The following is a 17,576-nucleotide window of genomic DNA, read 5'->3' as shown; positions in this document are numbered from 1 at the left end:
AATGCAGGCAGGAAGTAAAGAAGTGGAAACAGTGATCCTCAAGTAGGGACACTTATTCCATTTCGGAAAGATGAGCTACGGAGACTGCTTCCAGTATTAAATGGCATGTTACCTTTCCTTTCTGTCTGCTTCTCTTGTATTGATCATTGACAGCACAATCCCAGTCTGATGTTGTAGGTTAGCATCAGGAAGTGCAGCTCATCATTTGAATGGTTGGGAAAAGCACAGACTTTCAAAGTGGTCCCAAGGTAAGTGGCCCTTCCTGCGCTGTGTCCGTGCTATATGTTGTATTAACAGTGGTCAGGTGTAGCATTAACCTGTGTGCACGTGTGGTTCATCAAGCTATTGAAATGTCTTTGCCACATCTTTGAGAAACAAAATAATCAATAAATATGAGCAGAAAATGGACTTATAATAGGCACATGGAAGGGGAAAAACATGATTAAACTGAGGAGACTGTTCTCCGCTTTTTGCAACAATGTTCAATGAAAATATAACACCTCAAAATCTCTTTGTGTCATAAAATTAGATGACATCTGACTATTTGACAGAATATACTTACCTAATTTCAGGTAACTTTTTTCTTTTTATTAAAATTTATTCTGTTGAAGAGAATAGTGTGGCCACTACCTAGGCTAATCAAGATGGCATGTGCTTTATTTTTGGCTGTTCGAAAAGCTTGTGTTTGTATTATTAAAACTCTCCATTCAAAGACTTACTTTGTAAGCTGGTTATGTCCTTTCTAATGGTGAATTTGTCATTTGCGCTTATTTGTCAGACTTTCGAGAATAACCATTTTGTTACTTATTTCTGCCCTTGGTCCTTTCCTGTCCCAATGATCTTTACCAAAACGACTACGCATCACCATTATACCTTGTGTATTTCCTTCACAGGGATATTGTCTGGTTAAATATTAGATGTTAGAAATTGGCTCTTTAACATGAAAATGATCTCCAAAATGAAGTTAGTTCTCTTTAGTTGTGCTTCAACTTGGTGCTCTTTCCTCTGCATCAAGAGTAAATTGGATCATGCCGCACACCTTACCAGTGAAGTGTTGGATAGCCACTGTAGGGTGTGAGAGTGTGTTGCCGTGAGCACCTGCGTTTTATCCAAGGATGCCAGATCCTTGTTATTGTGGGAATTTCTCACTCTCTTCCACCAGAATGATGAACTTCCCATCACCAGACGATGTCCCTCTGATGCTCTAGATGTCTTGCCTTAGGTGTTGTACATTATGTTGTTTGTGATATACAGACTATGTTTTATGTTGTTTTCTTTCTGTGTAAACTTTACCTAGAGTCAGCCACTCTCCCAAGATCAAAATAAAAAGTGGAGGGATTTAAAAAGAGGCATGGGATTAGTAACTCACACATTTGTGAAGATGAGGTAGCCCAGGGAGGGGACACCATAAATTTAAACAGGTTGATTTCCTCTTTCTTGCCAGATATAAACAGAAGTATTCTAGGAGGGAGATGAGCCTTGTAAATGGAAGTTAAACACACCCTGAGCTTTAATCTTTCCATCTATTAAGAGCACGGCCGGCCGGCACTACCTTCCAGTAGTGAAGGCGTCACCGGTGATCTCAGGGTCACCATGAGAATAAAGGGGAGGGGCTTAGCAAAGTGTTCCTCTCTGAGGTTCTTTAAGGCACTAGCCCTTTCCCGTGTCTTCAGAGCCCTACGGGGCACACTCTGCAGCACATGAAGTCCTAAGCAAAAGCCCAGGGGACAGTCTGTCTCAAGAGAGCCCGTAGCAAAAGGGCATGAAAGGGTGAGGCCAGGTGAATAAAAAGGTCCTCATTCTAAGACATCTGGCTTAAATGAAGGAAGAGTGTGGTTATAACTTTCAGGATACCCTATATCTGCAGAGGAGACACCTGAGGTCTTGGATCCTTATTTTCTCAATGCCTCCAGAACAGTGGCCTCCCAGAGGCCAACTGTAGAGACACTGTGACCTGTATCACCTTTCACTTTGAAGTGTGATTGGAAACCAACCAACCAAACAAGAAAGCACAAAGCAAAACCTTGGCTGTTTTCAATTTTTTTTTCTCCTAAAATTCTACTCTAATCTATTTTTTTTTTAATTCTACTCTAATCTAAAGGAGAAGAATGTTATCCCACAGTCCTTTTGCTAGCTGACTTATCTCAGCTCAAGTAACTTGGTACATCAGGTTTTCAGTATGGCAAAAGTTGTTGGCTAGCTTTGGGCTACTATCAAAGAGACACTATCACAAGGATTATGTGTAATAAATGCCCTATTATATATCCAACATTGATCTCTATGGCAAAGTGCACTGAGCCTGAACCCTTCTGCCTGGTTGCTTAATATTTTGCCAAGGTTGCTTACCAGGAATGAAAAGAGGCCTAGGAACTTGAGAGTTATGTGGGACTTTAAAAAGGTGATCTAATCTAGAATTTTCCAAGCTTTGTTCCAGTAGAACACTAATAGCTTCCAACATGTTTCACGGGGATCCTTTAAATGGATTCTGTGGCCCAATAAGTTTGGAAAACACTATTATGCAGAGCTAAGCTGCTTTCCCAAAGGGGGTTTCCAAGTCTTAATTACACTAATGTGAATCGTGGCTCTAAGGGGTACAGCACGCAGCTTTTCTCACATTTATAGCTTTTCTCACATTTATTTGACCATGAAGTCTTTTGTTGTAAAACACGCATTGCCATTTCAAGAATGCCAGGCACAGGCCACCTCATCTAGTTATTAAGACCATGGCCTCTAGTATTTAACTGCCTGGCCTCAATTCCTGGCTTTCCCATGTATTGACTTTATGATCTGGAGCAAATGGTCTAAGCTTTTTGGGCTTCAGCTTCCCCATCTAAAATGGGAGCACTAATGAGGCCTTCCCATAGAGCTCTCACAAATTAAAGAACAGGGCTGAGCACAGCGCCTGGCACATCCTTGACTATTACCATCCCAACCTAGTTTATGTAAAAACTGACATAATACCCTCATTCCGGCGATGAGTAAAGGCAGTCCCACACATTTCACTCGTGCAGTGTCACTCGTTCAACCAAGTGACCCAGTGCCAATATGGACCACACGTGATCATTCTGCCCCCAGAAATGAAGGTGACCGTGCTGCATTTCCTGCTCTAGAAGGACACACACATGTGTGACTAGTGACTTGGCTCAGGCGACACCTTTTAGCAGTGAATCCAACAGCTCAGCCCTCCTGACTTCTGTCCTCCAGGTCCTCCTCGAATTCTGTCCTGAAAGAGAATGTTCTGTATAGCCTGCACTGGTAAGCAACGATAGTGAACACAGAGTATAGCTAATAGACTTCTCTTTTTAAACTGGGTATGAGGGCAAATGTTTTAAATTCTTTGTTAGTGCAATCCAGAAAGAATAATCTAGACAAGCACTTTTGGAAGAGAGCAAACTCTAAAAATACAATCTAGAAAGGAAGAGAAGCGGTAGTATGAAATGGCCCACGTAGGAGTCCCCAGATATGGCTGGCTTGATGTTTTTCTAGCTGCTGTGTCACCGATGATCTTCTCTTCTTCTGTCTAGGCATCTCCTCCGAGGGCTTCCCCCGGGACTGCGTCAGTGAGCAGACAGCAACTAAAGACCTTCCCCCCAGGGATGGAGGTGCCTGGTTCCTGGGCTATCGAGCAGGACCGGCCTGTCCGTTTCTGCTCCACGAGGAGAGAGAGAAGCCAAACAAAAGTGAACTGTACTTGGATCTCCATGTAAGTAGAAATCTTTGTGCTTGAGCTCTAATTCCTTGCAGTCAACAGAGATGCATTTTATGCAAATTGTGTTCGTAAAACTGTCAAAGCTGCATTTTGTGTGGGGGTCATTATATAAAAATCAGTTGGCTGCAGAGTATGGAGACACCTCAGTGGTCCGAAATGTGTGTGCTGGGACGTGACTCTGTTTATGGTTTGCCTGACTGTTTTCAGGGTGCTCTCCCCACGTCAGCTTTACTGCCTAGACCTTGGGGTGGGAGTGACTGTTTGCTGCTTGTCACCTCTTAATATCACTTTTCTGAAAATTTGAAAACATATGTTTGAGAGCATTCTCCAGAGTCATCTAAATAGCCTGTCTCCCTCACATGTCCCCAAACCTTTCATTCTGTCCAGCTGCTCAAATAACAGGTGAGCAGGTTGGCAGGAAATCTGAAAATACAAGATGACCCATTTAGAAAACAGCCTTCTCCCTCCTCGTTCATCCAAGTATTCATTGACACAGAACCGTCAACTCCACTATACAAAATGATGGGCTGGGTTGTATACGTCCACATTGTAGATGGCGTGATAGATTGACTGTCGTCATTGTCACCACCCCTATCTCTCCGTTTCTTTTCAGAGATGAGGGTAAGCATTAGGAATCCAAGAAGGCTTTTTCTGTCTTTCTTTCCTTCTTTTCTCCTCCTTTTCTTTCTTCCTTCCTTCCTCTTTTTTCTTTTCTTTCCCCCACCCACCCCCCTGCTTTTTCTTCTTTGCCATTAACTTTAATGCTCATTGGCAATCTTGTGTCCTTGATTCCTCCCGATACTTTCCAATTCATCACTTTCAGGCTCAGAGGTTTGTCTTTGATGAACATGGTTAGATCTGTAATGTTTATGTGAGTGGAGATTTTCTCAAGCAACCAAGACCAAATGAACCTTGCACTTTTCGTAACCATCATGGCATCATCACAGGATGTCCTTTTAGAAAAGCATTCGACATCCCTTGTAAAAGGAGGTTTGGAATGAAGCTGAAAGATGCCAAATCTAAAGCCCTTTGTGAGATGAAATGGAAACTTGTAATATTTGGTTTTGTCCCCCTACCTCTAAAGTTAGGCTGTGCATTTTAAGATGTGGTCAGTGAAAGAAGTGTAACAGTGACATCTGTTGGTCAGATTACTTTAAGTTGTGTTTGCTGCAACAGGCGACTTGGGGTCTGAAAGTGTTGAAGGGGAGTTTTCCTTTTCTTGCTTTTGACTTTTTTTTTTAAGTTTTTATTTATTTACATAAGCTCTATAACCAATGTGAGGCTCAGACTCATGACCCTGAGACCAAGAGTCACATGCTACTCCCACTGAGCCAGCCAGGCGCCCCTGAAATGGATTTTGAAAGACTACTTTCTTTTTCTTCTGTGTTTTTAAAAAATTGTGTTTATTGTGTTTTCTTTTTTTTAAACACTTTGGCTAAACTATGTGTTTTTGGTTTTCATTCTCCCCTGTGAGTGAAATTATCTCTTATTTTTATTTATTTCAATTATAAAAATCATAACGATCCTTTTATAAAATTTGAAATATGTAGTAAAATTGAGAGAAAAGAAGTAACTTTCAGCAGCCAGTGACAACTGTTAATCTGATAAATTTCCTTCGTATTTTTCACCATATGTGACTTATTTTAAATGAGGGATTATTTTAACATACAAACATAGATTTTATATGTTTCCCTCTTTTTTCTTTTTTCTTATCCATAGATAAGATAAGATAAGCAATATCTTAAGATAGATAAGATAAGCAATATGGATATTGCTTATATCCATAGATAAGATATTATAGATAAGATAAGCAATATGATATCCATATTGCTTATCCATATTGTTATGTATTCTTTCTAGAGGTGTTTGGTTTGTTTTCTTTTTAAGATTTATTTATTTATGAGGAAGATTGAGAGAGAGACCACAAGCGAGGGGGAAGAGGCAGAGGGAGAAGCAAGCTCCCTGCTGAGCAGGGAGCTGGATGTGGGGCTCCATCCCAAGACCCTGAGATCATCACCCAAGCCGAAGGCAGACACTTAACTGACTGAGCCACTCAGGAACCACTCTAGATGTGTGGTTTTTTTTTTAATTAATGTTTTTATTTTTTATTAATATATAATGTATTCTTAGCCCCAGGGTTACAGGTCTGTGAATCGCCAGGTTTACACACTTCACAGCACTCACCATAGCACATACCTAAGTGGATGTATAATTGTATCTCAAAAATTTTTTAAATCATTTCTCTATTTTTTTTTAAATCATTTCTCTATTATTTGATGTTTATTTTGTTTTCAATTTTGGAATAGTCCATAATTTGGAAATAAATAGCACTACCAAGCATATAATTTTTCCTGTACCTCTTCCCCATACCCCCAATATTTAGGACTATTTCTTTAAGATAAACTTGGGATTACTGTCTATAAATATATTTAGGCTTTTGATACGTATCACTAAAAAGGTCTATTTTCTGAATCAGCACTTATTGGTTTATAGATTTATATATTTATAATACTTATTTATTATATATGCTATATAAATTATATTTATATATAAAAATAATTATGTGAATATGTAATAAAATATATAAATATTTATGTTTCTTAGTTTTCCATTAATTATAATTTTTTAAAAATTGGGATAGTTTATTTTTTTAAAGATTATATTTATTTGAAAGAGAGAGAGAAAGAACAAGCAGGGAGAGGGGCAGAGGAAGAGGGACAAGCAGACCTCCCACTGAGCAGGGAGTCTGACACCTCGATCCCAATCCTGGGGCTCCTATTGACCCAGAAGCTCAATCCCAGGATCAGGACCTAAGCCAAGGCAGACACTTAACTGACTAAGCCACCCAGGGGACTTGGGATAGTTTCTTTAGATTATTTTCTATATCAGTTGTTTTTACACCTTGAGCCATGAGAATCCTCATCTCCAAGTCCTTTGCTGTCTTTGGACAGTACAATTTAACTCCTATGTTTTAAATATTGATATTATAAGTAAGATATCCATTTGAATGGGTTCTAATCATTTAATAAAAGTTTGGATCACAACATGCACGGGGGTGGGGAGGGGAGTGGCTATGGTTTGAATAGTAAGGTCCGGGAAGCATGTACTGCTGTGTGATATTTTGATTAGTTTTTAATGTTAGCCAGGACTGCTCTGTTTTCAGTTCTGGACCTGATTTGCAGCATCATTATCAGAAAGGTACTTTGCTCAGCCATTTTCTATAGATATGCTGCTTCTCATTAGTATGCAGGGGTGATAGCTTAAACATTTAAGAATTAGTGGGAATTTGACACCCAGAAATCAGAATGGTCACTGGCATTCGGCTGGGGCTGCTATTAAGTTCTCTAATTTAGCTGTGCATTAATTTAGTTTAGTTTTGGGGGGTTTTTTGTTTTTTAATAGAACCAAAAAGAAATATTTTAGACCTTGGGGCCCATTAGTCTATATTGTAACTACTCAACTCTGGTGATAAAAACAGCCATAGAGGAGCGCATGGGTGGCTCAGTTGGTTGGGCATTGGCCTTTGGCTTGGGTCATGATTCCATGGTCCTGGGATGGAGCCCTAGTTCAGGCTCCCTACTCAGTGGGGAGCCTGCTTATCCCTTTCTTCCCTGCTCCTGCTCGCTCTCTTTCTTTCGCTATCTCTGTCTCTCTCTCCAATAATTAAATAAAATCTAAAACAACAACAAACAAAAAAGAAAACAGCCATGGAGAATACATACATGAATGGGTGAGCTTGTACTCCAGTAAAAGTTTATACATACTGAAATTTGAATTTCATCTTATTTTCACATATCAAGAAATATTCACCTTTTGATTTTTTTCCCCCACCATGTAAAAATGTAAAGATCATCCTTAGTTTATGAGTCATTCAAAAATAGGCCATGGGCCAAATTTGCAGTTTGCCAACCTCTGCTGTAGACCAAGAGATGGAGATCTCCTTCATTTTCTCAGCTCAGCCGCTGACGAGCTATGGGTCTGTGGGCACTTGCTTACCTTCAGTTTCTTTATCAACTGTGTTTTGACAGAATGGAGAGGAGCAGGAACAGATGAAACAAAGTGCTATAATATCAAATTTCCTGGTTCTGCTATAAGAGTATAAGGCAGCCCAAGCAATGTTAATATATGGGGAATGGGGATTATTTAAAGAAAACAAATAGAACTTAATATCACAACGTGAAATCTTTGTCCTAATGTGACGAACCATGTCACAACTCTGATTGCAAGGCCAAAATTTGTCTCCTAACACTGTTGGAAGGCTCATACAACTTTCTGTCTCTCCAGTGCTATCCTTCCCTCCTCCCCCAGTTTTCTTGAGGTACCCTGACATATAATATTGTACAAGTTTCCAGCGTACAACATAATGATTTGATGTATGCATATATAATGAGATGATTTCTTTAACAAGTTTAGTTAACATCTAGCACCTCACATAGTTCCCATTTTTTTCTTGTGACGAAAACTTTAAGGTCACACTCTCTTTGCAACTTTGAAATATGCAATACAGTATTGTCGACTCTACTCACTGCATATTCCATCAGCAGACCTTATCAGTCTTTAACTGGAAGTCTCTGCCTTTTGACCACTTCCATCCATTTCCCCTACTCTGTGTTCCCCGCCTCTGGCAATCACCAATCTGTCCTCTGTTTCTGTGAGGTCAGGGGTTTTTTTTTTTTAGATTCCACATATAAGTGAAAACATAAGGTATTTGTCTTTCTCTGTCTTATCTCGTTTAGCATAATGCTGTCCAGGTCCATCCATATTGTCACATGCCATATTCATCTTTAGTTACTGAATTGTGAGAAGATACAGAGGTTCCTCTGGAGAATGGCGGGAGATAAGGCTGGTGTAGTGGAGACAGGAGGCAGGGTCCCGGTACCATCTACTTTCCAACCAGTATGTATTTCAATGTTTAAGCAACCAGTGCTGCTCTCTTAGCATCACTTGGCTCAATGTCAGCCAGACTGCTATGCAGAGAGGTTCTGTTGGGGTGACTATCTTCTCATCCTCCTCAAACAAATTCTGTGAGCCCTTCTGGTTGATCTACAAAACTCCTGAGAGACTAAATTCAGTGTGCCGTCAGTTCCACTTCTGGGTCAGGGGATTGCTAACGAGTGCACAGGACATACGTCCAGTGAGAAAAGTATTTGTTGTTTGTCTGAAATTCTAATTTTACTGGTTGTCCTTGATTTTATTTATGAAATCTAGCAAGTCCAGGTTATCAATTTTGGGGCAGCATCCAAAGACATCAAATGTGTGACTTGTCCTCAGGTAGCCTCTATATATGATAAACCCTTAGTCTCCCCAGAGTGCCCGTTTAGAGTATGAACATTACAGAGTCAGCTTCAAAGGGCAGTATCTTAATTCCACCAAAGTAAGAGCTATCATTAGCCACGTTCTTTAGTTTCTGGTAGACCTTGAAAGAGGTGTGTCAAAGGCAACTGATTATTGACAAACCAGAGAGCAAGTGGGGCCTAAGTTCTTATAAGTACAATTTCTTGAAAATTTCCTTTGAGAGGAATGTTTACCACAAGGGATGGTTTTATAAAATGTCTGTAAGCATGGGACCAGGTGGGGGTAGAAAAGACACTAAAAGAAGTGTGGCCTGAGATTGAAAAAGAGATATGAAAAAAAAAAAAGTAAGCAGTCATCAGGGTCATATCCTGGTTGCACAAATTCTGAGAGCAGGATTTTGCACACTCGCTTTGAAAATACAAACTGGGGATGCCTGGGTGGCTCAGTGGGTTAAGCATCTGCCTTCCACTCAGGTCATGAGGCTGGGGTCCTGGGATCCAGCCCTGCATTGGGCTCTCTGCTCAGCAGGGAGCCTGCTTCTCCTTTTCCCTCTGCCCCTGCCCCCTGCTTGTGCTCTCTCTCTGTGTGTCAAATAAATAAATAAATAAAATCTGTGAAAGAAAGAAGGAAGGAAAGAAAGAAAGAAAGAAAGAAAGAAAGAAAGAAAGAAAGGAAAAGAGAAAGAAAATACAAACTAGACTCTTCTTAGTGATTTTAGTCTCCAAGGATCATCTCAATCACCTTCTCACCTGTGTGGCCTGGAATTCTCCCTACTGAGTTGGCTTCATTAACTGGGGAGGACCCAGTATCAGCTCCCAGCATCTTAAGAATGGAAGCATCTTAAGAATGGAAAGATATAATTACCAAGGCCATACCCCACCTTAAGTATCTAAACCATAACAAAACTTCCATGGATTGATCACCTCTGAAATGGCAGGTACCATCCTTTGAAATATAATAATAATAGTGTACAATAAAGAGAGAGGTTCAGCCGAGTCAGGGGAAAGGATTGGAACTCAGATCTGTCTGACCCAAGACCTAAGTGCTTTAACATTAATCCTCTACTCCACTACTTTGGCTGCTTCTTTGTTTGTTTTCTGTTTTGTTTTTAACTTAAGAAACAAAGAAAGTCATTTAATGGCTATAAGTTAGCTCCCATAATCAGTGAGAAGGAATGAGAATGAGGCTCAGCATTCAAAGCTAGAACCACAGCCAAAACCACCCCACAGAACTCAATCTAGTGCAGATTCTGCAGCTGCTAACAGGGGAGACCAGATGCCTTGGCCTTTAATACCTTGGTCTCTAGAATTAAAGGGGAAGTACTGAGAGTCTGAGATGATGCCATTCCCTCGACCTCACTCCTAAATGGCAGACTCCAAAACATAATTTAAATTCAACAACAAAGAATGCAGGGTGCCTTTGTAGTCCCAGGAAAAGGTCACACATCCTTGTCTTGTTTTCTGGGGAGCCAATGAGAGCCTACCACTTAAAGCTAAAAGCAACCTGTTGACTCACCCAAATCAGTAGCATCTCCATGACAGTGGGCCTCTATTTGCATATATCAGGGTAGTTTGTTTCCCGAGGAGCCTGTTTATTTTTAAATGTGAGTACATATGTGTGTGTGAAAGAGAGAAAGAGTGAGAAACACAGAGAAAGAGCAAGACAGAGAACATGTGCCTGTTGGCTGTAGAATAAATGATTTAAAAAAAAAAAAAGTGATCCAGTTAAAGAGAAGAGGTAACAGTGATGAATTATGGATTGAATTGGAAAACTGCCTTTTTCTTACAAATGCCGTATCACTTTAAATCATGATAAAGCAGCTGAAAAAGGGTTATCTGATTTTACTCCTAAGCTCCGTGAAATTTAACCAGTTTATCTCTCAAATTAGTTCTAATTTTGAAGTTGGTGTGGAAGGTTATCATATTTAAATAGAAATCCTCCTTACTGTCAGTCATCAAGTTCATTTCTTATGCCATTTCCCACACCTCCCTTGACATTCTCCTGTCCTCTGTAGGTACTGCAAGATAATGACAAATCTAGTAACCTCTCGCATTTCTTTATAAAATGAAAAGAACTTGGCTTACCCATTGAACCACGTTAATGGTTAATGGAATTGTGAAATTGGCTTTTCTTTGATCTTGATAACAGTGTCTTTATTTCCTTTTTGTCTCTTCCGACTTGCGCTGTAATAGCTGTGCATATAAAATTTGGACTCTTGAGAGTATACAGAGAAAACTTTGTATTATGCTTTTTTAAAGGATTTTACTTATTTGAGAGAGAGTATATGAGCCGGGGGAAGGGGCCGAGGGAGAAGCAGCTACCCCACTAAGCAGGGTGAATGACTGAGCTCCATCCAGGACTTGGAATCATGACCTGAGCCAAAGGCAGATGCTTAACCCACTGAGCCACCCTGGCGCCCATGTATTATGCTTTTATTTATTTATTTATTTATTTATTTATTTAAAGATTTTATTTATTTATTTGAAAGAGAGAGATCACAAGTAAGCAGAGAGGCAGGCAGAGAGAGAGGAGGAAGCGGGCTCCCCGCCGAGCAGAGAGCCCGATGCAGGACTCGATCCCAGGACCCCGGGATCATGACCGGAGCCTAAGGCAGAGACTTTAACCCACTGAGCCACCCAGGCGCCCCAGCCATGTATTACGCTTTTAAAGCCTGTGAGAACATAGAATAGAACTGAGTTTTATGAAAATAATGAGAAATTTGCCTAGGAATTTTATTTAAATGCATTGGTACATTGCTGCTGAAGTATTTTATTTGGTTTCCCTAAAATTCAGATCATTGCTTTTTGCCCGCTTTGAACAAGTTTCACTTTCTCAGCCTGCCTTTTCTGCCTTAAAAACCACAGCTCTGTATATGCTCATTGGACTGAGTGTTTCTGGGAATGTCACATGGTCTCTTTAAACCTTGGTCTTTGAATTCTACATGTATCATCTGTGTTCCGTGTGTGTATTTCAGGAAAGTGTTTTCCTTATCTCTCCAGGATATACATGGACATTCGTGGTTAAAAAGACAATCCCGTATGACCCATTTAGAATTTTAAATACCGTAGTCTTTGGCTAGAGAATGTTGAGGGAGCATTAACATGATATTCTGGCTGAATGGCCTAGTTATTTTTCTCTTGCCTTTAGATTTTTATAGACTTCAATTAAGCCATGTTGATTTATTATTATCATTATTTCTAAAAGGGTTTAAGAATTGCAGCTATTCCATACACATCCTGTGATAACCTTTATTGTAAAACTTCCCTCTCCACCTATAGAAAGTAAATGACCTTGATTCTAAGAACTGTTAAAACATTTCTTTAGAATATTTCATGATACTTTTTAAAGTGCTGAAAGTGACAGTAGTGCTATATATACTTTTGTTTAAATCCCAAATTAAAATGATGTACAAAGTGGAGGCAATATTGAATATATTTCAAAACTATGGAAATGTGATTCTCTTACCCACTGATCTCTACCACTAACCTCACTCAACGATGAGCCCCTATTTATTAAGTGTCTTTGGTGCTCAAGGAAGCACTGGGTTAATAAAATTAGCACATTTGGGGCACCTGGGTGGCTCAGTGGGTTAAGCCTTTGCCTTCAGCTCAGGTCATAATATCAAAGTCCTGGGATCGTGCCCCACATCCGGCTCTCTGCCCAGCAAGGAGCCTGCTTCCCCCTCACTCTCTGCCTGCCTCTCTGCCTACTTGTGATCTCTCTCTCTGTGTCAAATAAATAAATAAAATCTTAAAAAAAAAAAAAAAAGAAAATTAGCACATTTAATTCTTAGAACAGTCCTACAAGTTAAATATTATTTTCCCTATTTTACAAATGTATGTACTGGTTCATAGAAGTTAAGGAACTTGCCTAAGTGATAGCTAGTATGTGACCAATAAGTAATATTTAATTTTAAACCTAAATATGTCCCATTTCAAAACCATAGCTCTTGCCCGCTCCTCTCTTTGCCCCCCCCCCTTTTTTTTAAAGGTTTTATATATTTATTTGACAGAGAGAGAGATCACAAGTAGGCAGAGAGGCATGCAGAGAGAGAGAAGCCAACTCATTGCTGAGCAGGGAGCCTGACGTAGGGCTTATCCTAGGACCCTGAGATCATGACCTGAGCCGAAGGCAGAGGCTTAACCCACTGAGCCACCCAGGCACCCCTCTTTGCCCTCCCTTTAACTGTGTTCAGGAATAAGATCAGAGGGGCACCTGGGTGGCTCAGTGGGTTAAAGCCTCTGCCTTCGGCTCAGGTCATGATTCCAGGGTCCTGGAATCAAGCCCCACACCAGGCTCTCTGCTCAGCAGGAAGCCTGCTTCCAACTCTCTCTCTCTGCCTGCCTCTCTGCCTACTTATAACCTCTGTCTGTCAAATAAGTAAATAAATAAATCTTTAAAAAAAAAAAAAAGATCAGAGCTGTGACAATGCCTACCTTTCTGCTTTGTAATTTTAATGCATTTACATGTTTCCATATTTTTCTCTTAACCTGACTAAATTGTGAGTATTAACTTAAAGGAATCATTGCTGATTAAATCTGGGCTCTTAATCTTTGTTTCCTTTCTATCCTCAGCAAATTTCTTCTAGCTTCAGTAGTCATTTGGTTCCAGTAGTGAGGTGATGTGTTTTGCAATGTGAGGGAGAACTGTTACAAAATACTATCTTCATTTGACTTTATGGTAATGAAAAGAATGAACATTTAGAATCAGAGTGATTTAGTTCAAATCCTGGCTTTGCCACTCATTGGTTGTGTAATCATAGAAGTGGACTAATTTCTTTGAACCTCAGTATTAACATCTATAGCAGTGCCCGGTACAGTCGCTCGCCGTATGTGGCTATTTTCTTTTTAAGATTTTACTTATTTTTAAAGGTTTTATTTTTAAGTAATGTCTACACTTGACATGGAGCTCGAACTTACAACCCCGAGGTCAAGACTCATGCTGTACTTACTGAGCCACCCAGGTGCCTCCACATATGTGGCTATTAATTAAAGTTAAATAGAATTTAATATTTACTTTCTCAGGGCACCTGGGTGGCTCAGTGAGTTAGGCATCTACCTTTGGCTCAGGTCTCGACCCCAGGGTCCTAGGATCCAGCCAGCATCAGGCTCCTTGCTCAGCAGGGAGTTTACTTCTCCCTCTACTCTTCCCCCTGCTCATGCTCTCTCTCTCTCTCTCTCTCTCTCTCTCTCAAATTAAAAAAAAAAAAAATTAGTTTCTCAGTCACATGAGCCACAGTTTAAGTGTGCAGAGGCCACCCGTAGCTATTTTCAACTGTATTGGAGACACAGATAGAGATCATTTCCATCACTGAGGAAACTGGCCCTGAGCAGCATTCATCTACAAAATGGGATAATTGATGGCTTTTCATAGAGTTATGGGGGGGGGGTTAGGGAAGGCAAGAGAAAACTATAAAAAAAAAACCTAGCGTGGGGGCACCTGGGTGACTCAGTGGGTTAACGCCTCTGCCTTCGGCTCAGGTCGTGGTCTCAGGGTCCTGGGATTGAGCCCCGCATCGGGCTCTCTGCTCAGCAGGGAGCCTGCTTCCTCCCTCTCCCCCACTCCCGCCTGCCTCTCTGCCTCTCTCTGTCAAATAAATAATAAAATAAAATCTTTAAAAAAAAAACACAACAAAACCTAGCGTGGTGCCCACTTGGGACAACAGTGACTCCCTACGAAATGCTTATTCTCTCCCCCTTCTTCCCTCAGGCATGCTCTCCTCATCTACCTCCATTTTGTTTTAGGTAAATCCATACTTCCCTAATTTTTCAATTGTCTCTTTTAAGTATAAAAAATATATACTTTAAAATAATACCTGGACCCTTGGTGTTTGAACTGATAGTCTCAAGATAACTTTTACCTAAAAGAAATTAAGGAAGGAAAGAAAGAAGATAACGCAGTTATAGCATAGCCAATGGCTGTCTGGTTTTACTCTTGGGGAAGAAGGAGAGTAGAGGCAGCAAGAGGAATCTATGGTTTATTAGATTCCAGATCTTCATCTAAAACTTTAACCACAATGAAAAGCTTTTGTTATGGACTCCATACTTTCTGGAGTGATTGTCCATGTGGAGCATAAATACTATTTATTTTAGAAAAGCTCAAAGACCTTCAGAAACATGTTCCAAGACATTCTGAACCTTAATGAATGCTCCTTTTCTACCCCCACTCCCCTCCAGCTTAACAACTGAGTCTCAGCCTTTCCCTCTTGCCCTTACATTATTTTATTTTGCCATGGACGTTTAGTCCATTTCCAGAGAACCTTGGGTACTGTTTGGTAGAATTAATCTCTGAAATATTTGATCCTAAGACCCTAACCACTAATGTAATAACTATTTTCAGGCTTGATTTTTGTATTTATAAGAGTAAGGAAATTTTAAATGAACTAACACCTTTTATTCCTAATGAGTTGGCCTAAAAACAAAACAAGAAAATGGTCAGTGCTCTGCTGTTGCTGACCTGGGCACTTTCCAGGCCAGCCACTATCTGGGAGCACCCCTTCCCCGCAGTGGGGAAAGTCACAGCACTAACGATACACACCCTGAGTTTCAGCAGCCCCATGTGTCAGTAGACTCTTGAGAAAAGGATTTTCCTATTTATTTATTTATTTATTTATTTATTTATTTATTTATGTGTTTATTTATTTTTTTGGTTAGTTAGTTAGTTAGTTATGTGTCAGAGAGAGAGAGACAGAGCCCAAGCTGGGAGAGGGAGAGAGAGAAGCAGGCTCCCCAGTGAGCAAGGAGCCTGATGTGGAACTCAATCCAGGATCCTGGGATCATGACCTGAGCTGAAGGCAGACAGACACTTAACTGACTGAGCCACCCAAGGTGCCCTAAGAAAATTATTTTCTTGAGAAAATCCAAATTCATGGATTTTTTTTTTTTTCCTGAAATGATTGAGTTGGTTTAAAACTCATCTTGGAGGGGCGCTTCAGGGACTCAGTCATTGAGTGTCTGCCTTTGGCTCAAGTCATGACCCCAGGGTCCTGGAATGGAGGCCCACATCGGGCTCTCTGATTGGCAGGAAGCCTGCTTCTCCCTGTCCCTGTGCTTATATTTCCTCTCTTGCTGTCTTGCTCTCTGCCACATAAACAAATAAAAACTTTATTAAAAAAAAATCATCTTGGAGGGGGTGCCTGAGTGGCTTACTCTATTAAGCGTCAGACTTGGTTTCTGCTTAGGTCATGACCTCAGGATTGTGAGATATTGGGTCCCAGGTTGGGCTCCATGCCCAGTGGGGAGTCTTCTTGGGATTCTCTCCCTCTGCCCTTCCCACAAACTGAATGTGCACATTGGTGTTCTCATAGTCTCTCATAAATAAATAAATAAATAAATAAAATCTAAAAAAGATCATCTTGGAGTACAGGAAAAGTAATAAATAACATGATGAACTTTGTCTCCTACAGTGGCCATCTGGGAGAATTTTAGAGTAATTTACTCCCTTTAGGTGATACAGATGGACAAAACAATCCAAAGAGTCTTGGCCCAAAGACACCCAAAGGGATTTTTTTTTTTTAAGATTATTTATTTTTTGACAGAGACAGGGAAAGAGGGAACACAGCAGGGGGAAAGAGAGAGGGAGAAGCAGGCTTCCCACCAAGCAGGGAACCCAATGTGGGGCTCAATCCCAGGACCCTGGGATCCTGACCTGAGCTAAAGCCATAGGCTTAATGACTGAACCACCTAGGCACCCCCAAAGGGATCCCTTGAAAGGATTTCCTTCGATGCTCTATTCATTCTTGGCACAGCTGCAGCATGGTTAGGTCTTGTATTCAGTAGGCCTCTCTATAACAAATAATCCCATTCAAACCAAAGGGCTCCTCTGCCCAAGTGCATATGTGGAAGGAATTGAGAGGGGGTGGTTTCCTGCTTGGCCCATCAGATCATCAGCAAATACTTTTTTCATACTGGTAATGTTAAAAAAAAAAAATCTCTTAGATGCTGGTTGATGGTTCTAAGAAGGTTGTTGCTTTGCTAAGAAAGTGTATCATACCCATATAGTGCCTACTATGTGCAGGCACTGATGAAAGCGACAAATATATTAGCTCACTTAATGCTCTTAACAATCCAGGAAGTAGGTACTCTTCTTATTCCCAGGATTCTGGTGAGAAAGGCGAAGCAGAGACTGCTTGCCCAAAGTCAAGCTTCTTAAAGGAGCAGAGTAGGATGTGAGCCCAAGACCCATAGCCAGGATCTTAACAGTGTGCACTGCCCAGGCATTCCTGATTATTGAAAGATGACAGACACACTGCTGTCTTACTTGCTTCCATCCTCACAAGGATGCCCCGGCCTCTCCTTTTTAACTTTCACAGTCTTTTAGTTTGTTACCAACATTCAGCCCATTTCCCGTGAAGATCTGATGCTGCTCCATGGAACCAGCCTTAGAAACATTTCACACTAGGACTGCTCGGTGGAAAAAAGCCTTAATCACTGACACCTGCCCTTGCAGCCTGTCAATGAGGGGCAGGAGCAGCCTGTTGCTGTTGTTGTTTTTTAAGAACAATTAGTAAGAGCAGTTGCCGGCTTCTCCTAGGCTGACCTAGAGGGGCTGTTGTAAGTGTTGTGTTAGTGCG

General features: G+C 40.7%; 1 protein-coding gene across 4 annotated transcripts in view; it reads left to right on the top strand.

Annotated features, from left to right (window-relative positions):
- The window catches only part of FMN1 (formin 1), a 406,533-nt gene that overhangs the window by 109,245 nt on the left and 279,712 nt on the right, over positions 1 to 17,576 (top strand). For 3 of the 4 annotated variants that reach the window (XM_032856919.1, XM_032856917.1, XM_032856916.1), the window contains one exon: positions 3,525 to 3,703. In XM_032856919.1, the coding sequence (XP_032712810.1) occupies positions 3,525 to 3,703 (179 nt within the window). Of the gene's footprint in view, positions 1 to 3,189; positions 3,256 to 3,524; positions 3,704 to 17,576 lie in introns of those variants that run through there. The other variant, XM_032856918.1, reaches the window with a different exon arrangement.

The sequence above is a fragment of the Lontra canadensis genome, unplaced genomic scaffold (genome assembly GCF_010015895.1).
Source record: "Lontra canadensis isolate GAN:19392208 unplaced genomic scaffold, GSC_riverotter_1.0 scaffold12, whole genome shotgun sequence".
Taxonomy (NCBI): domain Eukaryota; kingdom Metazoa; phylum Chordata; class Mammalia; order Carnivora; family Mustelidae; genus Lontra; species Lontra canadensis.
Note: the sequence above shows the minus strand (reverse complement) of the source record. Positions and strands in the feature narration are given on the sequence as shown.